General features: G+C 40.2%; 1 protein-coding gene across 1 annotated transcript in view; it reads right to left on the bottom strand.

Moving 5' to 3' along the window:
• Window positions 1–25962, bottom strand: part of ube2v1 (ubiquitin-conjugating enzyme E2 variant 1) — a 55366-nt gene that overhangs the window by 11892 nt on the left and 17512 nt on the right. Inside the window, exon 4 of the mRNA XM_057362335.1 lies at window positions 1245–1370. Within this exon, the coding sequence (XP_057218318.1) occupies window positions 1245–1370 (126 nt within the window). The remainder of the gene's footprint in view (window positions 1–1244; window positions 1371–25962) is intronic.

The raw sequence follows: 25962 nt of genomic DNA, 5'->3' as shown, positions 1-25962 counted from the left end.
AACAAAGTTAAATAAACTTTAATGGTGAGCATGTTCATGTAATACAACCAATCAGCACGGAGAAATTTCTGATATTAAGCAGTCCCGTGACCGTTTTTGCAGCATCTTTCCTCTAGGGCTGTACCAGAATATTCAAATATTCATTCTGTGGGTTGGCATTCTATTTTTAATTTTAAGATTCAAATATTATTTTTTTCCTAACACCCGGCATCCCCGTGAAGCGATTCGCATTCGCGCTTGAATATGAATCTCCCATAAGTGAACGTCATGATTTAGTTGATCTGAAGAAGACAAAAGTGTGGGAACACTTTAAATTCAGTGAGGACAAGACAAAGGCAGTGTGCCAAATATGCGGTTTGAAACTGGCCTACCACAACAGCACATCAAGTTTGAAAAATCACATGAGTTCTGTAAGTAGTATGCCTATAAAATGCTAGTTTGTGATTTATTATGTGTTCAACTTTATGTGCGTGTTGCGCAGATCTGGTTATGTTATCAAAACAACACGAAAGCAATTAATGAAAGATGCTTTGCGCTGTTCGGTCTGTGAAGCACTGCATGATGTCCGACAAACCTAATATTTGGAGCAGTTTGGGACCCGGTAAGGAGGACAGGTTGCATGTCACTATGTCGCACATATCCAAAGTTTTTTTTCTTACTGTGACAGAATGAGGAATTTAAACAGTCTCATGCCAGTCATGCGTTTATATGCGTCTCTGGCGCAGTTGGCAATCAAACTGCGTTCTGTTAACTTTATTAGAGAGAAGAATATGTTCAGCCCCTTCCTCCGATTATTCGATGTTGATTACTACCGAAGCTTCGAAGCTCAAAAAATGGTATTCGGTACAGCCCTACTTTCCTCCACACTATCGCCTACTCTCTGCTGGTATTTATCCCAGTTAAAGGGGGGGGGGGTACCCAGGGTTCGGGCTCGGACAGCATGCCAAATATGCTTTATCATATATGATAACATGTTAATGAGAATGTGAGAGTACAGATTTTAGAGAGTAAATGACAGAACTTTCATTTTTGGGTGCTATCCTTTAACACATTGTTTCCCAATTTTAGTCCTAGCTGGAGAGACACACAGCCTGAAAGTATGCCCCAGCAGATGTACACCATATTAGATGCCAAAGAAAATACAATGAGATGTTTAAAATACAGGCTGCAGTCAAGGAAGAAGAAACTTACAGTGAAAACAAAATGCATAAATGTATTACTCAGTTTCACCCAGGAACACTTACCACACCGTTTGAGTTATGAACTCCATTCAAGTTGATCTTTGTCACAAAACGAACAAAAGGGGGTGTTTCTGGGTATCTTGGTCCACATTCCATTCTAAGGCTGTACATCCTGTTCTCATAGATTGTCTGCATAAATGAAATAAAAATATAATCACAAGATAGCCCATTACAAGAAACAGTTGCATCAAAAAACTTACATAAAGAATTAGTATACCCAAAATATTAACTATTTATAGGATGCACCGAATGTTCGGCAACCAAAATTATTTGGCCGAAAATAGCAACAATTCAGTGAAAATGCAAAAAAAACATGTTCGGTATTCGATATTCAGTCTAAGGCTAATCGTTTCATTTTTATTAGGCTTCAGCCAAGAATTTTAATTTCGGTGTATCCCTATTTAATAAGACGTTTGACGACCATTTGTCTAATACACCATTCAGCTTCAAACCTATTCACTTTTAACACCGTTTGTTTCCCAGAATATCTTTTAGTTACTTCATTGCTGATGATGGAGTAGTTAAGTACTGCTTAATCTTCTAATAATCATGAAGCCCAATACTCTTGACTTTTCAAATACGACCGCAAAAATCTCATTAAAATATCAGACTAAAAAAGGCAACAACATAGAATGTTGTTCTAAAAAGCCATGATGCCCAAGCATTTTTTTTACTCATCTTACTCATCTTTACTCAAAGTATATTTTTAAAGAAAATGATAAATGTAACATATTTTTAAATGCTAAAAACTACCAGTTACCGTAATGATAATCAATATTGTCAGTATAACAAAATAATATTAAACTTTTAACTAAAGAAATATAAATAAATCTGTTAACCTGGTAGCCATTTGAAAGGGACTGGTGTGTTTCCTCAAACAAAATCAACCTTAATGTAAAGATCTGTGTGTGTTTATAGCTGTTTCTCCTATCTGGGTGAGGATTCCAACCTGAATCCACACCAACTCACGGGGACTTGTGTCACTGTGGGGACTAACATTGAGGTCCCCACAGGTAAACTAGCTTACAGAATATAAAGAACAATATTTTCTGAAAATCTATCCACCTTATTTTTGCCGTAAATGCGGGCGCCGCCATCTTTGAGCTGTTTGTGTTTAGACTTCTGGTCGTATTGCGAGTGAGACGAGTGTGCTGTTTTGACTGGCTAGTTAATATTTATTATGGAACCCAAAGGTACAAGCTTAATGTGTACAGTTAGAGGTTGCCATAATAGCTGGTACAAACCCAAAAACAATGTCTACAAAATATTTGTTTTGACCATAATCATTGCACCAGAGCTGAATCTGGATGTCGCCAAAGTCTGTTTACAGAAGTCGTGCCATTCGGTGGCCATGTTTGCAACGGCTCTGGGCAGTAAAGAGCAAGTCCACAGTCTTATCTACTTGAACGGGGGAAGGCAGATACAGTATTTTAAAATTTGCTGGCAAAAAAAAAAACACAATTAAACAGCATATTTCCTATTAATAATTAAACCTTATAACTATACCATAACTTGGGTTTGCTAAGCATAGATTGTGCTAAGTATCACCTTTTTCGAGATCAGTTCATCTACTGTGCATGCACACAGGCTGGCAAGTGCCTCACGAGAGCCCCGCCCCAGAGAATCGTCAGTCAATACTGATTGATGATTGGCTCGTTTCACTGGAAGGCGGGACGTCTTTCTTCGCTAGAGCGCCCATACTGAGCTTTATATTCCTCCCCATTCATTGGTTGCGTCCGAAATTGCCTACTTCCATACTATATAGTAGGTGAAAATGAGTATGAGTCATGAACAGTATTGTCCGAAACCTAAGTATGCAAAAAAAGTAGGCGAGAAATACCCGGATGGTCTACTACTCCCGCCGAGATTCGTGAGTGTAGATTGGATGATGCCACGGGAGCTGAGCAACGGTCAAATTTCAAAAGTAAATCAAATAAATATAGCGGAAAACTTTAAGGCGTTTTCTTTAAGGCCTTTCTCCTAGACAATTTACCTGCTTGACTAAAGCCCTTTTCACACAGAGATCCTGGCAAATACATGGAAAATGTGTCCAGGAATTTGTCCCGGGATCGTTAGATTTTGTTCATTCACACTGCCAGTGATTTTCTGGAATCTGTGCATGCGACACGTGACGTAATATACTGCAATGTAATGTTATGTGCATTTTTTTTTGTCATGAAAATAGAGTTGATCACGGTGAAAGATATTTCCTTGCGGTGTTTTTAGGTGGCCTATTTAGTGCGTATGGTTATTATTCTGTAGCATATATTGTTGCCTTTTGCAAATGACAAAGACATCAATGTTAAAACAAACTTTGTTATTTATAATTTTCATTGGTAAATGCAGAAAAACGAAGAGGCAGAAGAACGCAAGGTAGGCTATAGCCCAACGAGATTAAGCCAAATATAAAATGTCATATGAAAACAAATACAAGCAAATTGTTCAGGTTTGTTCAGTGCAAATTTACACAGCCTTAATTAAAAAATATAACGAAATGCTGCGAAGTTAAAATTAGCCAGTATTTTTGCAACATAGCCTAGTGCAATACAAAAGCCACAGTATAATAATTTTTCAGTAATATGATGTACAAAAATGTGAGTTTAAAAACAAAGTTTTAGAAAAGTTTTTCAGCATTTAGATTTTGTAACCATTTCGGAATAAGATCACGCAGATCGAATGAAAAACCCGTTAATAGGGCCTAAAGCATTGCACATAATGCTCTAAAATCCATAAATAAACTTAAGTCGGTATATGATCATCATGTTTATATTTATAATGTTTTTGTTGAGAAAAACAAAAACATAAATGTTCGGGTGAAAGTTTGGAGTTAGTCTGTTACCAGCGGGTTTCCATCACTCTGGTTTTATTCGCATTTTGCCAGAAACGAGTGATGGAAATGCCAAATTTCAAAAAAACTCACTGAGGTGTTTTTTTCATTTTTTTCGAAAAAGGGTTAATACGAATAATGGAAGATGGAAACCCATTTGCCGAATAAATTCCTCCAAAAAGAGTTACTAACCAGAGTACTGATCTTGTTACACAGCATCAGAAATGTTGTTATGGTCATTCTTCAAATGCCTGAGCAAGTTGTCATGTATTTCTGTAATTGCCTCTTAGAACTGTTTCCCAAACAGCAGGCCTCCACAAAAGCACCGCATTTATTGTGTTTCGTAATCATCTGCTTGTGCAAGTATTATTATATATGAAAATTATTATATTCAGTGGCTTCACTTTTCTTACTGATATTTAGTGGCAGTTTATTAGGAAAGTGACGGTTGACTAGTTGATGGAAACGGATGGAAACGGTGCTTATTATCACATTTCGGATCTATCCGGGATGCATTCGCGTTCACACAGAAGGCACTTTGGCAATTTTTTGGCAATTTTCCGGGATCAGCGGGTGTGAATGGGGTTTAACAGATACAGGATTTGCACTTACATTACATTTTCATTAATTTGGCAGACGCTTTTATCGAAAGCACATTTAAAATTTTGTCAACACGCTAAACAGTACTTATAGCTTGTAGTTTACCAGGCCATGTTACTAGGAGGATTAAAGCTGAATTAAGCAAGGGAGAGAATGAACAACACGAAATCATTTTTATTTAACAGACATAAAAACAGACAGTTATTGGTTAGAATGTTTTTAGTTGTTTTTAGAAAGTTGGATGCTGCAGCTCGGTGGAGACCTGCGAATGCGATACAAGAGCAACCAGCTGTCTCAATTCTTCCCTTTTTAGTTGTAAGGATCCAGGAATGTTTGCGAATTGGTCATATACAAATTTCGACTGACTTTCCCACTGTGCATTAACTGGTAACTTATTTCTCTGTGCTTCTTAGTTGCGCATCAAAGAGTAAATACAAAATAATTGAATATATCTTCATATGATATATCGGGTCCCTTCATCCTCCCACTGTGTAATACATTGCAGGTGTGAAAAATATTCCCCAGAGCAGTTTTAATAGTGCTTTGAGCGTGCTATTCATCACTTCCATTGATTTCCACCGGCCGGCTAATAAAACGGAAGTCTCAACACAAAAAGGAAGTACGTCACATCGTTTCCTTCCGTATTCAAAAATAAGGTGGATAAATGGCAAGTTTTCTGTGATGGTTAGGTTAGATAAACTGTACAGTTTGTACAGTATAAAAATTATGCTGATAGATATTCCCCACAGTGATAATAAACCAGACATGTGTGTGTAAATGGTCCTTTAAAAACGCTACGAGGATGAGAACATCAGTCATGGACACTTATTTCCCACCCTTTCTTCATTTTTCTTATACTGTACATAGATAATCTGTCAATGTTTTTTGTTTTCTTTTTTTTCATTTGAAAATATCTAGTGGAACATCCAATTACTTTTTTCAAAAGTAAAAATGATCTTAATTTTACTTGTTTAAATTTTAAAGGTGCAGTGACGTGGTGTTGTTTATTGTTTTATACTGTTGTATGAGGTCTACTTATGACGTTCGCGTGGTTTTTACATTCAAAATCATAAAAATCAATAAGTAATAGGCTATTTTCTACCCGGGCTTTGAGGACAGCTCTGCAAATGCTCGGTTTGAATGGGCGTTCCGCAATGAAGGCTTGGAAGTAAACGCCCACTGCTATGATTGGACAGCAGTTTGCGTAGTAAACTTAGTTGGAGCCTTCTGTGAATTTGGAATTTGGACACGTAACGTTAGATTACACATTAGTAGGGCTGCAGCTATCGATTATTTTAGTAATCGAGTATTCTACAGATTTTTCCATCAATTAATCAGGTATTCGGATAATAAGTACTTTTTCTTTATTAAAGAGCAATACTAAATATACAAGAGAAAATAAGACAGGTCTCTTAAAATGAACAACTAATTTGTTTCCTTTTTAGAAAAAATAACATTTATTGCTGAAATTGCATACATTCATATCTGTGAAAACTAAATCCATTTAGTACATTCCATTGCCATATTACATTCAAAATGCAATATAGGCCTAATACAAATGTATACGAGACGACTCGTTCTTCCTGAGTCACATTAAAGATTCGTTCAAAATGAACGAATCGTTCAAGAACGACCCATCACTACTGTGCAGTTTATTCACGCAGACACGCAGAAAAGACAGAGATGACATGTGTAAATAACAAGATTCGGCATCCACTAGTCCGCATCTAGTTTGATGGACTCAATGCAGCCGGAAAACAAGTTTCACTCGCAAAATAGACTAAAACCAAGTAAAATAGCAGTTCACCATTTCAATAAGCTCTCAGTTATTTATCAGCATGAGAAATACGTGTGAGCGTGTGAACAGACTAAAATGTGTGTCTCTCACGGTGAATGCGTGAGACTTGAAAGCCCTGTAACATGAATAGAGTTTAGCGGGCTGTGCGTTAGTAATAACGGTCCGTGGGGAAACGCAGTGCTCCGTGTGTACTGTAGTTAAATGGATTAAACGAGGCTTCGAGGCAACAAAAATTGCCTCGATGATTTTTTGTATTCGAATAACTCGAGTTACTCGAGGAATCGTTTCAGCCCTAGCCTCCATTATTCGCAAATGGTGGATAAAACCTTGAAAAATGATATATGAGCCCACCAAATCACAGAGATGCCGAATACAATTATTACAAATGACTAGAGCTCCCCAGGTATATGGGATGAAATTAATCTCAAATTGATTAACAAATGCATGCACAGTCATCCGTGAACGTGATACAAGTTACACTTGTATTTTACTATTCACAAACAAATGCCTAATGATTTGAATCTGTGAAATTTAGATTTGAATAAACATGAGGCGATTTGTACAAATAGAGGCAGATTTGTGAATACAGTGTTTTATTTTGTGTTCATGTATAATCATTTTGCGCATACCAATGAGAAGTTGTGCATTTGTGTATCCTGCAGCGCGCGTCCATTCATCCTGTTCTGTGCATTCGGATTTTGAGACGTTCTTTACGCGGTTTTGCATTGGACAATCCACACACAAACAACTTCAGATCAACGCACAACCGTGCATAAACTACGGCCTACCACTAGATGGCAGTCTGAAGGAGCGATGCAGAGGTTTGCGGCATTGACTCATTGACGGCATTGACTAGACTTTTTCATTGTCCGTCATTTTGAACAACGTTATCGTTATGTTATTATAAAAAGTGTAAACATATTTTCAGTTCATTTTGAAACTATGGCGAAACAGATTAGATGGTGGTGGGCGAATGGGCGAGAGTCATTTTGATGGATTACAATGAGGGCAATTTGTAATTCCCCTTTATGTCAAATTGGTAGCATCCAATCATTTCCTTTCATCAGAACGTGATCGCAAGTGACCGGAGGAAAGGGCGCATGTTTCCCGATTCATTACTCATAAACATCTCGCCCATTCAGGAAAACGGGATCAGTGGAGGCTCGCGGTGCGGAGCCAGGCGCCGCGCGTGTATAAACAAGTCATTAGACTATGCCGTCTCACCACCGTCTAATCTGTTTCGCCATAGTTTCAAAACGAACTGAAAATATTTTTACACTTTTCATAATAACACAACGATAACGTTGTTTGAGGATCTAATTCTGCAATGCATGCATGTCACTTAATCAGACCCCCGCGTCGTGTGCTCACATACACACAGGCGCGAACAGTGGTACGGTGTTTACAGACTTTTTTCCTTCAGAGAGATAGCGACTAGCGTTATTTTGGATAAACCTTAACTTTAAGTACGGGGAAAATGTTTCTCTGCGTCTTTTCCGTTCAGTGAGTGGCAGAAGCAGCACATTCATAACAAAACAGTGATTTATTAAATGCTTAAAAAACAGCGTTTTCAAGCATCTGTCATTGTTACTGTTATGATTATAAACATTTGTCTGTAATTATAGTTTTATGTCTGACAACAGAAACATTAAATATGTGAACGACTTTATTGGGTATTCAGTTCAGTAAGTTCAGAGAGTAAACGAATGTACATAGTGATGATATCACAACCATGCTAATTGGCACGTAACATCAACGTTGGACCACTGTGACAGGTGAAAATAGATTATGACAGATTTTTTACAAGCCTAGTGAAAATGTCTATCGCCACCTCTGCCGCACCTCACCTCTTCGTCGCTCCGTCAGACTGCCATCTAGTGGTAGGCCATAGTTTATGCACGGTTGTGCGTTGATCTGAAGTTGTTTGTGTGTGGATTGTCCAATGCAAAACCGCGTAAAGAACGTCTCAAAATCCGAATGCACAGAACAGGATGAAGGATACACAAATGCACAACTTCTCATTTGTATGCGCAAAATGATTATACATGAACACAAAATGAAACATTGTATTCACAAATCTGTCTCTATTTGTACAAATCGCCTCATGTTTATTCAAATCTAAATTTCACAGATTCAAATCATTAGGCATTTGTTTGTGAATAGTAAAATACAAGTGTAACTTGTATCACGTTAACGGATGACTGTGCATGCATTTGTTAATCAATTTGAGATTAATTTCATCCCATACAGGTAATACTATCTTTTAGACTGTAAATCGTATTATATTGTATTGTCATTGTGTTGAATGTCTGTACTAGAAGCTTCCAACACCAAAGAAAATTCCTTGTGTGTGCAAGCACACTTGGCAATAAAGCTCTTCTGATTCTGATTCTATCAGTGCATATCAAGCGATCTCTAAAAAAGCAATAGTGACAAACATGTTTTACTCACATAAGATTGCAGCGCCATTCCTATTGGATCCAATATTGATGGCACTGACAGCACTGCTTTTTAATTCGATCCGTGCCTTGTTCACGAAGGAATCCTCGGAGAAATTAAACAAACAACCGCTCCATGTTTTCCCACTTGAGCTAGAACGTCTTTAAAAATAAACTTTAACCCCGCATTCCTAATATCGGAATCCGAATGAAGGTTGTGCAGCGACTGTGTTCTTCCACAACCATGGCACAATATTTAGCCATCTTTAACGACATGTTGGTTTATTGCTTGCTGGCTCTATCTGGTTCCGCACCACTGGTTCCGTCACATGCGAACCAGTGGGCGGGGCTATAGAAGTAGTGGTTGATATTTTTCTTTTGGAGGTGGGGTTTAACCTATCAATGTCGTCATAGATAGGTGCATTCCAGAACCTGCTGTTCGCTGGGCCTGGTGTCAATAACAGTTGTAATCTCAGTAACAAGGGCGTTTTCAGTTCTGACACTTACAACATGATGTTCTTGTGAATACGATTCCCTCTTATATAACAAAAACTCGCGTTAAAATTGTGATTTTAATTCACGGCACCTTTAACAAATCATGCCCTCAGACACAGCTACACAAACACACTAGAGCTGGGCGATATATCGTGCAATTATTATGCTCAGTTTCCTCAATGAATTACGGTTAAATGCCTCAACATCCGAAAGCCAGAGGGCGTTCTTGCGCAGAAACTCTGAATATATGACACAGAAGAAGAACAATTTACACACAATTCCAGGAAATGCCAATGGTCATATTTTATCACTGTTCTTCAAACCTTTTCAGGTATTTTTATGATAATAAAGTTAATTTATAATGATGATGTTTGACGAGTGTTGGTTTTTCAAATGCACGTTATAAACGACTCAATCTCGTAATGATTTTAGATCGAGCAGTATGTCCTACTGATCAAAGAGCCATAGTTCACGGAAGAACTACGCATAAAACACAGAATCGAATTCAGAATCGATTTAGACATGTATAATTAGTGTGGGGACGTTTTCACACATAAGGGTTTGTTTTGGTACCTGGTGCGTCTTCTCTCTTGGTTTGGTTTGTTTGGCATACTGTATGTGAACACGGCAATCGCGCTAGGATCCGCCCAAAAAACAATCGCTCCGAGACCGCCTGAACAAGGTGGTCTCGGCCCGATTGCAAACGAACTCTGGAGCAATTTGCTAGACATGTGAAAGCCAACTGACCCAACGGACCAACGAACCAGACTGTATCACAATGTATGATGGGTAATTATGTAAAGTTGCATGACGCAAAAGTGATTGTTTTGCTAATGGCTCCCATGAAGGAAGGAGGCGGGAACTGGTGAACGTTAAACCAAACTTTTAATAAAATAAACAAACAACAAAACGAAAGTAAAGTGCTGACAGCTCCCTCACAATCGACTGCCGGCCACACAAACACAATAAAACATAACATAAAATCCAGGCCTGGTTCTCTCTTGTCCTTCTCCTCCTTTATTCCCGAGCTCCGCCGTGAGAGACGCAAGACCGGTGCAACGCGCAGTTGACGCTCATTATCACTCGCGTTACCAGCCGGAAAATAAACAGATGCACTCTGACCAATCGAAGGAGAGTTTACTCGCACGTGACTTGTATTAACAAAGTTTGGTCCGTTTGGAAATATTGCCTTGTGAATGCGAACCGAACTAAAATAAATTTCAATATTGTAGAGATTTAACCCCCGGTTTCGGAACAAAGCAATCGATACACAGGTGTGAAAATGCCCTGAATCGCGATATATATCGCCCATCCCTAACACTCACACAAAACAATTTTTTTGTATATGTAAACATACTTTCCAATAAAGCTCTTTCGGATTCTGATTATGTTTCAATGGTTTTGTGAGAATAACCTGGGGGCTATTCCAGAAGGCTGGTTATGTGACATAGCCAGGTACGTTTAAGGGTTAGTTAGCTGATAACCTCAACTTTCGGTTCCAAAAATGGAAATAACTTTCGGGGTATGCAAGTAACATTTCAAGGAAATGTTACTAAGCTTCAGGGATTGTGTGAGCATGTGTGCGCTTTTGATGAGCGTCAAGTGGGGTGGAAGCACAGATTACGTATATTATATTTTACAATTTTACAGCAATATTATAATTACATTTCCAATATCACACATCACATGTCAGCCTTTACAACTAATTTTATTATTAACTTAATTATTTAACCTTTTAAAATGAATTAATCTTGAAATAAAATAATATAAGCTATTATTATTAAACTAATTTTAGGCTTCATGTATTTTTATTTGTATTGAATACTGTATATACTTTGAATTACGTTTATTAAAACAAACAAAATATCGCTGGATATATATGCACACTTTCCAAAAGTTAAAGGATGTTAACTGCAGAACAATTTATTGAACAATTGCATATCGTTACTCTTGTCCACTTAGGCAATATTTGATGCATTGGGTCAAGGATAGTTGTGGCCTAATGGTTAAAGAGCCAGACTTAAAACTCAAAGGTTGCAAGTTCGATCACTTTGCAAGCACTTCAAATTAGTGCACTTGCAAAGTGTTTATTCCAGGGTACAAGATAGCAGTCTAATTCATTGCTCAACACTTTTAAGCACCTTCTCAAACTGTTCTGAAGCATGCTTTTTGGTTATGTTTGTTGGCAGACAGTTATTAGTCAAAGTAGAAAGTAGACGCTCTTGTGGTTGAAAGCGTTTAAACAGCCGCAAAAGACCAACTATGGACATAATGCATAAACGAGGGGAAACAACAAGTCAGGATTTAAACTTTGGCTTAAGACTTAAAAGTTTGGTTCAATGACGAAAAACCAAGCAAGCAGAATGTTTTCTCTCCTTTTACGATTTCTAACACACACTTACAGTGTTCAGCATGTCTCGTGGCTGTCAGAGCAGAAAAAAACCTGCTTCCCTCTGTATGTTTATCTGCCCCGGTCGCGTCCATTTGTAAATTGTGTGCACTTACTTCGTCCATTTGAAAGATCGACCAAAACGCATCTTAATACGACGTATAAACAGAGTCTGACCCACAGACACATTTAAGCAGGAAAGTTAACGTGCACGTTTTAGCCAGAAGTTTGGTCTTTCAACAAGGCATGGCTGCAGAGTGCAAGTTGCTCCGTCTCACATGCAGCCTCAGAGGGAGAGAAATTCTCCAGTGCAGAAACGGTATTGATAACGCCAGAGTTTATCTAGCTATACAATGCGGACAACTGTAATAATTTAGCTGCTGGGCTCGTCACCAGGTTTTCGTGCCCGTGCATACATGTAGCCTAAACTATGTGGTTGAAGGCTCGCTAACAATAGATTACTTGCATTCTCACGTAGCATCATATTTAATAAATGAAATATACAAGGCTAGATTAAGAACGAAGGATAAAACAAATTTTAGTCGTACTGTTTTCTTGTTAAGTTATCAGGTAGTTAAAAAGTTAGCAGGCAAAGGGGAACATCACAGTGTTATGCCGCAAGAGGCAGCGTTCCACAACAATGCTTAGCTGCTTACAGATGCACCTAGCTGTTAATCGGCCTAATTTGCGGCACAATCGGCTGATGGCAATTAATTAAAATATATCATATCGGCCAGCCTCTAATACTGTTCACATATTTAAATCAACAACAAAGAACTTTGGCGTATGGTTCCCCCATGTGGTTAATAAGCGCAATTGTCTGTTATCAATGTCGTAAATACTGTCAATGTATAAGCTTCCACATGGGCAGCTAAATACACATGAAATGTTTGACTAAGCAGAAACTGCTGTTACATCATGTCACTTCATAAACTGTGCATGTACTAAAGCACTCTTTTGGCTCCCGCGGGGTATACTACTGATATAGCTCAAACTAGATTCTGAGGTAGCAGCTGGTAGTGTTGTTTTTGGCGGCCTGTTTTAATTTTAGTCTAGTCTTTGTGTCAAGCTTTCATTTTAGTTTTTATTAGTTTTAGTCACGTTCACACTCTTTTTAGTCTAGTCAAGTTTCAGTCGACTAAAAGTCTGAGCATTTTAGTCTTATTTTAGTCAGAATTATCCATGACTATTTTCGTCTAGTTTTAGTCGACGAAAACTGATGACATTTACTCTAGTTTTAGTCAATGAAAATTGTATTTTAGTCTCTTTTTAGTAATGCAATTCTATTTAACCCAGTCAATATAGTATAAGTATATAGTATACCTAGTAGTATAGACGAAACCAAAATTTTCTTTTAGCCAAACCCATTTCAAACAAGGTTATCTTATATTACTGTTACCTTATAGACTCAAGAATACATCCATTCCAGACACGGAAGACGCTCTGATTTGAATTTACGTTCATCGGTAGGGGTGGGAATCTCTAGGCACGTCACGATGCCATTCGATTTTTTTTTATTTAGGTTTATTTGAAAGGGACCATGTACAATTATAGCATTAATGTTTCCATTTCATGCATTGTACCGAATTTAGCCCACAGGCTAATTTCCATCCGCAGTCCCTTGGCAGGTAAACATAAATTAAAACACAGATATAAATATACAATACACTAGAACAATACAATATAGTTACTTATACACATCCCGTCAGAGCAAGAAAAAATAAAATTAAAAAAAGGGGTTCAATTTTACTTTAAACAAATCAATAGATGTACACACCCTGATTTATTCAGGTAAAATATTCCAATTAGTAAGAGCTTTCACTGAGAAGGAGGATAGTCCAAAAACAGAGCGACGAAATGGAATCACACAGTCACTAGTAGAGGATGATCTAGTGTGTCTAACAGAGATTGTAGAACGAAGGTGGACAAAATTCCGAAAAATGGGGGGGCCAGACCATTTAAAATTTTATAAACCATACACAAATTTGAAAAAAGTTTAAAATTGTCAAAACTTAATAAATTATGTTTCTCTAAAATCCTACAAAAGTGATAGCGAGTAGGCTTCTGATCTAAAATTTTTAGAGTCTGTTTATAAAGAGAGTGTAGTGGTTTGACGACTGTCTCTCCTGCTTGACTCCAGCATGTTAAACAGTATGATAGATGAGAATAAATTGTAGCGTGCATAAAGGTTTTCGCTACACCCATTGGAAGACAATGTCTAATTTGCCTAAAACTGTACAAATTATATTTTATGGTTCTCACCAGTTTCTTAACATGTTTCTTGTAGTTAAGATTTGAATCCAGCAGCAAGCCTAAATAATTTAGCTCTGTAACAGCTTCAATCTTCTCACCATTAATGAAAATATCTGTACCAGAAAAACAAGCATTCGTTTTAGAGAAAAACATATCTTTTTTTTTTTTTTTATTTAAGTTAAGGCATGACTGCTCTAACCACTGTGTAATCATATCCATCACAGCGTTTAGTTTTCCAGCTACTAACTCTGCTGTTTTTGCGTATGCGAAGATAACAGTGTCGTCAGCATACATTTGCACCTGCATCCCTTCACACTGTTGTGGGAGATCGTTAATATACAAGCTAAATAATAAGGGTCCCAATATTGCTCCTTGGGGAACACCCATCTTGCAATTTAAATTAGTAGAGCGAGATCCTTTAATTTTTACACATTGCTGTCTATCTGATAAATATGATGAAATCCATGTTAAAACTGCTGATGAAAGGTTAAACTTAGACAATTTAGAAATGAGGACTTGTGATTTACAGTATCGAAGGCTTTACGCAAGTCTAGAAACACAGCACCAATTATCCCACCTTTATCAAGCCTGAATTTTATTTGCTCTGTTAAGTGCAAAATAGCTGTTTCAGTAGAATAATTAGCTCTAAAACCAAATTGCATACAGTGTAATCCAGTCTTTGCTGAGTTGAGATAAATTGTTCGAGAACTATCTTTTCCACAACTTTGGATACCACTGGCAGAATGCTGATAGGTCTATAATTGCTAACCTCCGATTCTGATTCAGAGGGCTGCGATGCGATGATAAAACGATTCTCTGTGCATCTTTTTCCTATACAAATTTTCCTTTTCTTGCTGCGTGACTATTAAAATCAAAGTATTTGTAATTACCCAGACCGATTTTACTTCCAATATCCTTTATTAATAAAACAAATGGAAGTGATTTCGCAAGTCAACTGGAAGGTTACATTTGCCAGCAATTGAACCAACAGGAAAAGAGTGACTGCTTTTGCACATAGCACTGGTGCTAGAGAGGTTTAAAGTTTGGTAGCACAGGCCAAATAGTAGGAGCACAAGTATAAATTGTCTGTTGTCATCATTAAAAAAAATGATGGAAGTGCAGTTCATCATGAGAAGTCAGGTAACTGACAAAAGACATCCATGTTACATACAGATGGATAAATTAGGGCCATATCATTTTTACACTACCTAAATTTGTTTAAATTTTTCTAATTTGTCTGTTTTTCCTTTTTTACTATATAATAGTGGTATATTTGTCAACATAAATTACTGTAGTATACTATAGTATTTGCTATAGTAATCTGCAGTAAAATTCTTAGATACTATCGTGTTTTTGAACTTTACTATAGTATACAGTGTTTATCAATTTACTACAAGGGCACTACAATTTTCAATAGCAAATATTATAATTCAGTTAAGTATTTTTTGTCTGAGTGTTGAATTTAATGGGACTTTTATTTTGACGGGTCTTTGGGAAGACACTTGAGTTTTTGTGTTTGCCGATAGCTTCACTCAAACAGTAAAACGATCGTAAAATAAACTCTCGGAGCAACTCTGGAGATGAAGTTCATATCCTCATACAGTGCAGACGCAGATAGATCCTCGACCATCACTCGTGTTGTATGTTAAACTGTGCACATAATTCACTCAGACACGCAGAACATCCAGATGACATTTAAATAACAGGATTCCATTCCGCATCTAGGTTAAAGCATCAGACGAAATAAAGTTATAACATTTTGTCTCGTCTTGGTTTGGTCAACGAAAATGAAGAGACATTTTAGCATAGTTTTTATTTTTGTAAACAACATTTAGTCTCATTTTTATTCGTCAACAATATTGCATTATACATTTAATTATAGTCATCGTCACCTGACCAGCATTTACGTTGCATCTCGTCTTGTTTTCGTCGCGTGATAAAGGTTCGTTGACGATCATATTTAGTCATAATTTTCATTGACGAAAGCAACCCTAGCAGCTGGTTGTTACCACGCTAGCTACATAACACATTTGCAGTCACCCGAAACACAACCCATGGACGTGAATGTGTTTAGTTACCAACACAAATAATTTTCTGTAGCTATATTTTTGGAAACACACTCGGGACCAGGCGTTGTGCTTCGTGTAATAGGTGCAATCACTAACTTATACTCAACTCGCTATGGGAATAGTACCTAGCATAGTAACTATAGATACCGATAACATTAGTCTATGTGCATGAACTAAGGAATCAGCAACTTTTGACCATAAAACATTTATTGTGGTTTGGAAGTCACTGTTTACAAGCATAACACTCAATTCATGATCATGCTACATAAGCTATTGAGACCCGGCAACATTAAATAATCTCTAGTCTACTTTACGGTTATAAATTGTGAACCAGTAACATTAGTGCGCCAATAAACAACCTGAGCACAGCCTTATAACTAATAAGCTCAAACGTACAGGACAGTAAGAAAAAATGTACATATAAGACTTTCAAATACAGTTGCAGGAAGGCTAACGTTAGGTCTCCATTCATTTTGAAACCCGTTGCCTCTTCCAGCTCGTGCCACCGTGTAAAGCCCATTGCACATTGAGTCCGAAATTTGCGTTCGAAATTCCTCACGTTGTGTCAATCACATATACACACTGCCTCCGATATTTTGTCCGTCATAAAAAATTCGGACCGGGTTCGATTTTCTGCCTTTTTCGCATCCGTAGCAAGCATTTTGAGTGGCCATTTTGAACAATTCAGAGACACCGTTCAAAGGAGAGCCAAATACGTACTATGTATGTGCAAAGTCCGTCAGATATTGATTCACGTTCGGGCTCGTGTCAGATCACTCTCTCTCTTTTCCTCTTTGTATTTTTGCTTGCTCTGCCATGGTAATGGTTTGGAGACTTGCGCTGAACTAGATTGTTTTGTCTTATTGTTAGATGTTTGCTAACTTCACCCAGGCTTCATGTAAAACGTGACGTATGCTGTAAAGCAGGTGATGGACAGGGCTTGTGAACCTACCCGCACACCAAAGTTACAAGTGTGATTTCAACCAATAGAGGGCTGCTTAGGTAGCAGCGGTAGTAAAATTCGTCCAGTTAAGAGTTGTCCTACCAATAAAAAAAATGTTGAGATTATTTCAAGGTTGAAAAACTCTCTGTTGTTGCTTTATATTCTTATTATAACTTTAAATCCCTTTACATGGAAAGATACATAAAAAAACTAAGATTTAAGGTTTTTCATACTGACTGTATTCCTTAAAGGTGCCATGAATTAAAATCACAATTTTAACCCGAGCTTTTGTTATATAAGAGAGAATCGTATTCACGCGAACATCATGTACTGTAAGTGTCAGAACTGAAAATGCCCTTGTAACAGATTACATCTGTTATTGACACCAGGCCCAGCGAACGCCAGGTTCTGGAATGCACCTATCATTGATAGATTGAACACCGCCTCCACAGAAAAATATCAACGACTACTTCTCTAGCCCCGCCCACTGATTCACGCATGACAGAACTTAAGTATCATAAATGCGCGGAACCAGATAGAGCGAGCAAGTAATAAACAAACATGCCGTTAAAGAAAGCTAAATACTGTGCCATCCCTGGTTGTGGAAGAACAGTCGCTGCATAAGCTTCCTTCGGATTCTGAAATTAGAAATGCGTGGTTAAAGTTTATTTTTAAAGACGTTCTAGCTCACGCGGAAAAAACATTGAGCGTTTGTTCGTTTCATTTCTCCGAGGATTCCTTCGTGAACAAGGCACAGATTGATCGATGCTGGATTTGTGGAGAGACAGATTAAAAAGCAATGCTGTACCGTCAATATTGAATCCGACAGGAATGGCGGAGCAATCTTATGCGAGTACAACATTGTCACGATCTGTCACGACCGAGGGGTGTGGCAGCGAGGAGAAGAACCCAGTTGCAGGCAGCAGCAGTGATGGGGTTAACAGGGATATTTATTTAAACAAAGAAACACAAAACAAAGACCCAAGATGGGGTATAACAGAATAAACAAGATATAATACAAGGGACAGGACATAGACTAACTAACACTAGACTTACATAACATTAGGCAAGAACAAAACTGAACTAACACTAACACTTACTAAGACTGACAGAATTGTAACAACAGGAACTCACGGTGAACATACGAGGAACAGCGGTACACAGAAATACACAGGTACAGGGTACAACCACATACAATCACAGAGCACAGGACAATGAAACATGAGGGCATTTTATAGAGAAGACAAACGAGGGATGATAACACGGCAGGTGAGGGTAATGAAGCACGGCAGGAAAGCAATACGGGAAACAAGAGGGGCGGGGCCAATGACGAGACACGAGAAAGCACATGGATTGTCAAAAGATAAACACCCCATGACTTTCTCACATTAAACATAAGGGACCTGTCACGATCCTGCCACAAGACTAGAAAATCCTGAACAAGAAGGCAGGACCATGACACAACATATTTGTACTATGCGTCACAGCTACTTTGTTAGAGATTGCTTGATATGCCCTGAGCCCTATTCGCAAGGGATTAGTGTTACCTGGGGACCTCTAGTCATTTGTAATACTTGCAGAGGTTGTCTGTGATCTTAATCCCATGAGAATCGGCCATGTCTGTAATTTGTAAAGTAAAAATTCCCCCACAAATGACCTACCATATTTTGACAAACAACTAGGTCCTATGATAATATTAGTCCCGTGCGAATCGGCATCTCTGTGATTTGGCGGGCTCATACATAATTTTTCAAGGTTTTATCCACAGTTTACAAATAATGGAGGCTGTTTTGAAGTGTTTTGGTATTATTTTGGGTGTTGGGTCATATACATAAGTTACTGGGAGTCTCCCATTTGTTTATTTATCATGGAAACTCTCGTAACATTTGAGATAAGTGATCGCAGTGATCTTCTGTACGGTTCGCAATCACGGGTCTCAAATGCTGACAGGTACAGTCATATATCATTAAACACCATACAACTATACTGCCGTCCAAAGGCAAAGCGCAGTAACTACACATTTGGTCAAAATTGAGTTAAGGTCTGTAACAGGCTTTGTGACATCTGCTCTGTCTTGTGACAAAGTCTCCTGGTTCAATCTTATCCCGTTTCTGAGAAACGAGAGTTAAAATTGCAGCTAGGGATACTCATTTCGGTTAATTTCCCTAACCGAGAACCGAAACTTGTTATCCAAACATTAACTGTTAACCAATAAGATTTTAATAATAATTTGGAATTTAAAAAATACATGCTGCGTCTCATTTTGAAGTCTGCATCCTCCGGAGGTCGCGTTTGTCCGCCTCATACGCCTTCACATGCGACATCCGGAGGACGAAGACTTCAAAATGAGAACAAAGCTAAAGTTGACGAGGGTCTGTGACATGTTAAAAATACAAACATTTTTTTCAAAGATTTATTTTAACATGCAAACTGCAGCATAACGAATACATCAACAACAGCACCTGCATTCACATACTCACGAACCTGCAGCGTTTTGAAAAGCGTTTTTAAAAAATTAACAAATTATGACAAAACAAATACACAGAAGAACCGGTAAAGTTTATTTCCGTCAGAAAGTTTTTCATCAAATAAAAATAGCAGGCCTACCCCAATCCAAAGCTTGGAGTTTTTATTTAATAAAGTAACATGTTTACGTGTTGTGGTGACAGTCTGGAGCTTGTTGACAATTAGACCCACGGCAGATAACACCCTTTCAGATGGCACGGATGTCCCGGGAATGTAGAGATAACGCCTCAGGAAGCGCGTCACGTTTGCTTTCCACCAGCCTGTATTAGCTAAAAATATATAGCTACATCTGATCTGTTATACCACCCAAAATACAAACATAATTTTTTACTTATTCATATTTCACATTCGTATTTTTAGAATAGAATGAGCTTTATTTGCCAAGTATGTTTCCACATACGAGGAATTTGTTATAGTGACAGAAGCTCCACAGTGCAACAGAAAGACAGCAACAGGAGAGAACACGGATGAAAAAAATATATATAATAATAATAATAATATACAATAATATAGCAATAGGCAATGTACAAAACAGCAAAAACACAATATACAATATAGACAATTATGTATGTACAGGTCTGATATGTGCAAATATGGTGAATAAATAATGTAAAATAGAGTTGTGTGTTCCGCGTTTAATGTCAAGTGTTCATAAGATGGATTGCCTGAGGGAAGAAACTGTTCCTGTGTCTGGTCGTTCTGGTGCTCAGTGCTCTGTAGCGTCGACCAGACGGTAACAGTTCAAAAAGGGAGTGTGCTGGGTGTGAGGGGTCCAGAGTGATTTTACCAGCCCTTTTGCTCATTCTGGATGAGTACAGTTCTTGGAGAGTGGGGATGGTTGTATCAATGATATGCTCAGCAGTCCCGACTACCCTCCGTAGTCTTCTGAGATCAGATTTGGTAGCTAAGCTGAACCAGACAGTTATAGAAGTGCAGAGGATGGATTCGATGATGGCAGAGTAGAACTGTTTCAGCAACTCCTGTGGCAGGTTGAACTTCCTCAGCTGGCGAAGGAAGTACAGCCTCTGCTGGGCCTTTTTAACAATAGAGTCAATGTGAGTGTCCCACTTCAGATCCTGAGAAATTGTGGTGCCCAGGAATCTGAATGACTCCACTGCAGTCACAGTGCTGTTCATGATGGTGAGTTTGGGGAGAAGAGGGGGCTTTCTCCTGAAGTCCACGATCATCTCCAGTTTTAAGCGTGTTAATCTCCAGGTTGTTAAGACTGCACCAAACAGCCAGCTCCTTGACCACCTGTCTGTAAGCAGACTCGTCACCGTCCTGAATGAGGCCGATCAGTGTGGTCACGTCTGCAAACTTCAGGAGCTTCACAGAGGGGTCTTTAGATGTGCAATCATTCGTGTAAAGGGAGAAGAGCAGTGGGGAGAGAACACAGCCCTGAGGAGCTCCAGTGCTGATGGTGCAGGTGTTGGATTTGAATTTACCAAGCTTTACTAACTGCTGCCTGTCTGTCAAGAAGCTGTTGATCCACTGACAGACAGAGGTGGGGACGGAGAGCTGTGTCAGTTTATTCTGAAGGGTGTCCGTGATGATGGTGTTAAAAGCGGAGCTGAAGTCCACAAACAGGATCCTCGCATAGGTCCCTGGTCTGTCCAGATGCTGAAGGATGAAGTGCAGTCTAATGTTGACAGCATCATCCACAGACCTGTTTGCTCTGTAGGCAAACTGCAGGGGGTCCAGTAAGGGACCAGTGATGTCCTTCAGATAGGCCAAAACCAGTCTTTCAAATGATTTCATGGCCACAGACGTTAGAGCCACAGGTCTGTAGTCAATAAGTCCAGTAATTTTGGGTTTCTTTGGGACTGGGATGATGGTGGAGCATTTGAAGCATGAGGGGACTTCGCACAGCTCCAGTGATCTGTTGAAGATCTGTGTGAAGATGGGGGCCAGCTGGTCAGCACATATTTTTAGGCAGACTGGTGACACACCGTCTGGGCCTGGTGCTTTCCTTCTTTTGTTCTTTCTGAAGACCTGGTGCACATCTTCTTCAGTGATCTGAATTGTAGGTGTGGGAGAGAGGGGGGTTGCTGAAGGTGTGAATGGTTGTCTGGAGAGGTGTTCAGGGCGGGTGTGGGGTGTTTTTGCAAACCGGCAATAAAACTTGTTCAAGTCGTCAGCTAGTTGTTGGTGCTCCAAAGTGCTGGGGGATGGTGTCTTGTAACTGGTGATATCTTTCAGACCTTTCCACACTGAAGCAGGATCACTGGAAGAGAATTTGTTCCTTAAGTTGTCAGAATAATTCCTCTTTGCCCCTCTGATCTCCTTTTACAGTGTGAATTTGGCCTGTTTATACAAGACTTTGTCCCCTTTCCTGTAAGCATCTTCTTTGGCATGACAGAGCTGTCTGAGTTTTGCTGTGAACCACGGTTTGTCGTTGTTGTAAGTTAGATAAGACTTGGTAGGGATGCACATATCCTCACAGAAACTGATATATGAAGTTACAGTTTCTGTCAGCTCGTCCAGATCGGTGGCAACAGCTTCAAAAACAGTCAAATCAGTGAAAGAGAAACAGGCTTGTAAATCCTGCTCTGTTTCAATAGTCCATCTTTTAACAGTTCTTAATACAGGTTTTGCAGATTTAAGTTTCTGCCTGTAGGATGGGATAAGATGAACCAAACAGTGATCAGAGAGTCCTAAAGCTGCTCGTGGAACAGAGTGATATGCATCATTTATTGCTGTGTAACAGTGATCCAATATATTACTGTCTCTCGTGGGACATGTGATGTGCTGTCTGTATTTTGGCAGTTCGCGGGAGAGATTTGCTTTATTAAAGTCCCCGAGAATAATTAAAACCGAGTCTGGGTGTTATTGTTCTGTGTCTGTGATCTGATCAGCGAGTTTCTGTAAAGCTGAGCTCACGTGCGCTTGCGGAGGAATGTAAACACTCACGAGAATGAACGAACAGAACTCCCGCAGCAAGGAGAATGGCTTGCAGTTAATGAAGAGTGTTTCTAGATCTGAACAGCACATCTTCTTTAACACGGTTACATCTGTACACCACCTCTCATTGATGTAAAAGCACGTCCCGCCGCCGCGCGATTTCCCCGTTGATTCTGCGTCGCGATCTGCTCTGATCAGCTGGAAGTTAGGAAGTTGTACCAGCCGTTCAGCCAGGTTTCCGTGAAACACAGAGCAGCAGAGTTAGAAAAGTCCTTGTTAAACCGGGAAAGCAGAAGGAGTTCATCCGTTTTGTTGGGTAGAGAGCGGAGATTCGGCAGATGGATGCTAGGCAACGGCATTCGAAATCCGCGCAGTCTGAGCTTCACAAGCGCGCCGGCTCGCTTCCCTCGTCTGCACGTCCTCCTGAAGCCTTTGACCAGAGCTACGGCTCCGCCAACAACAATGTCCAGCAAAACGTCAGAAAACTCAAAAACCGGTAAAAGATTTTGTGGTGTGTTCTGCCGAATGTTCAGCAGGTCATCCCTGATAAAACTGATCGTATTTGAGAAACAAAAAACAGGAAAAACAAACAAAAACAGTACAAACACTGAAGAGCAAAGCACAGTAGCTGCCATCTGCGGCACCATCTTGTAATATCATATTTTATGTCACGTCTAAAAGAAGGCAGGGAAACCACCGGTCGCGCAGTTTTCTTCTTTCCAAAGCGCACGGGCAGCCGATGCTAAGCATCCATGAGATAAATTTATGTAAAGGATAAATTGATGGCTAGCACCAAAATTCCCTTGCAGTAGCTCCGCTATTAGCTTTGCTGAGCCGTAGACACGCCGGAAAGACAGAGAATGTCACAGCGCATTGTGAGCGCGATTGTCTCGTGTCTACATTTAAAACAAAGATCTTGAGCAAGGCTGCCAGTGGCACTCCGTTTGGAGGAGTAAAGCCCTGACAAATGTGGCCTCAACAATCAGATGAATTACACGTGTCCAGTTTCATCAAGTGATTTGCATGATTGGATTTTAATCCGTCTCGAAAACGTTTCGGAGGGCATTTACACCTAGTCGCACGCGTCTGCACGTCTTAATGCTTAGCATGTTTTTCTTTCACCATACAGAAAACTGTATGATTTAATAGTTATTTAAAAAAGTATTATTAAATTATTTTTATTAAAAAATATTATTAAACTTAAAATAAACATACCTTTTAAACCGTTTAACTGATCGTATTAACCGGTCAAAATTTTAACGATCGGTTAACGGTTAAACGGTCAATATGAGCATCCCTAATTGCAGTAACTACAAAATCCAAGCTAATACCAAGGCAAACCGCAGTAAGTGAAGTTAATACATTCTGGTTTTGTTTTCCTGGCTTTGACACCGCAGATACTGTACTGCGGTCGGTCTTGGTAGCTGTAACACTCACACAGAACCAACAAGCCAACCAGCTGGCTTACCATGGCACAATCCCGCAATCAAATGATGGTTGAACTCGCGTTAAAACACAAATATCCAAAGACGGGTAAGGAAGATCGCAAAATATTAAAGGTGCAGTGAACTGGCCGTTTTTATAGTTTTATACTATTGTCTGGTGTCTACTTATGACGTTCGCGTGGTTTTTACATTTGAAAACATCAAAATCAACAAGTAATAGGCTATTTTCTAGGTTTTGAGGCCGGCTGGAGAAACGCTCAGTTTTTAAGGGTGGGCCGCATAGAAGACTTGAAAGTAAACACCCACTGCTATGATTGAATAGCAGCTGGCGTAGTTGACTTAGTTGGAGCCTTCTGTGAATTTGGTTAGACACGTAACGTTACGTAACTTGATTTTACTCAAATTTACAGACTTATTTCCCAGATGTGATGGCAAGGCTCTGCGTATAGTTTGAATAGCCTATAGTTGTATGGTGTTTAGTGATATATGACCGTACATGTCAGCATTTAAGACCCACGAACCGGACAGAAGATCACTACGATCGCGGGTCTCAAATGTTATAGTTTTCATGATAAATAAACAAACGTTCCCTTTCTGTCGGTCTCTCGACGTTGTGTCGAACCGACAGATGGGGTTCGTCCCTGAGAACCAATCATTTCCGACTGCTTAGAAAAGGCCAATGAAAATTGGCAAATGAAATTTGCATGCCGGACTCCACCCCGGACATCCGGGTATAAAAGGGAGACGGCGTGCATCATTCATTCACCTTTTGTTCTTCGGAGCCTTCGGTTATGAAGATCTTCTCTTGCTGCTTAGCAAAAGCTCTACATTGCCGGTTCTACGACGTGGTGCAGCGGACTGTCCCTTCCTGCAGCAACTTCCCCTGGGCGTCTCGGCAGTTCCAGAGGTGTTTGAGCTGCAGACGGTGAATCACCGTCTGCATTCTAAAAGAGCTAATTTCTCCAGCGTGGCATGTCCCGCTGTTCTCTTGGGTGCGGTGTCCTCATCGAGGATGGGGACAAGCACGATGTCTGTGTCAGGTGTTTGGGGGTCCAACACGCTGAGACAGCCTTGGTGGACTCATCTTGCCCGCACTGCGGGCAGATGGTCATAGAGACGTTGCGGTCACGGGTGGCTGTTTTCTCCCGAGAATCAGCCACCACCTCGCATGCTTCCCGGGCTGTGACGAGGATGGCTTAGGCCATTCTGTTCGCCAAGGCAAGCGGCGAGGGTGATATGGGGATTTCTGCGAGCGCTAATTCGTCAGCCAAGTAGTCGCGGACCGCTCGCACCCCGTCTTGCTCGCCTCGTTGTTCCCCAGCTGGCGGTGCCACACCGTCAGCGTCCTCCTTCACGCAGTCAGACACGATGCGTGATGAGGATGAGATGTCCATCGCAGCATCGGAGAGCGAATTGCTGGCATCCGATCCCGACGACTCGAGCTCAGGAGGAGGCGGATGTCGAGATGTCGGCCATGCTTTCCCGGGCCGCCATGTGCATTGGGTTAGAGTGTACTCCGGTGCCTCTCCCCCAGCTCTCACGGTTGGATAAGTGGTTCTTGGGCTCTGAGCGCGACTCCAAGCCGCGCCCAACCCCGTTTCCATTTTTCCCGGAGGTGCATGAGGAACTGGAGAAGACGTGGAACGCCCCCTTTTCGGCACGTACACGTCAAACCGGTTCCGTCGCTCTCTCTTCCCACGATGGTGGGGTGGCTAGGGGTTACGTCGAAGTGCCCCAGGTGGAACGTGCAGTCGTGGTGCACCTGTGCCCGCAGGCGGCGTCCACCTGGAGAGGTCGACCGAAACTCCCGTCTAAGGCGTGTAGGACTTCGGCATCGCTGGTGTCGAAGGCCTACACTGCCGCGGGCCAAGCTGCCTCCTCTCTCCACGCCATGGCCATCCTGCTGGTCCATCAGGCCAAGGCGTTGAAGGAGATCCACGAGGGTAAGACCGACCCGGGGTTAATGCAGGAACTCCGCACTGCCACCGACCTCGCTCTAAGGGCGACTAAGGTGACCGCGCGGGCCCTGGGTCGGGC

This window comes from Triplophysa rosa, linkage group LG20 (assembly GCF_024868665.1).
Source record: "Triplophysa rosa linkage group LG20, Trosa_1v2, whole genome shotgun sequence".
NCBI lineage: Eukaryota > Metazoa > Chordata > Actinopteri > Cypriniformes > Nemacheilidae > Triplophysa > Triplophysa rosa.
Note: the sequence above shows the minus strand (reverse complement) of the source record. Positions and strands in the feature narration are given on the sequence as shown.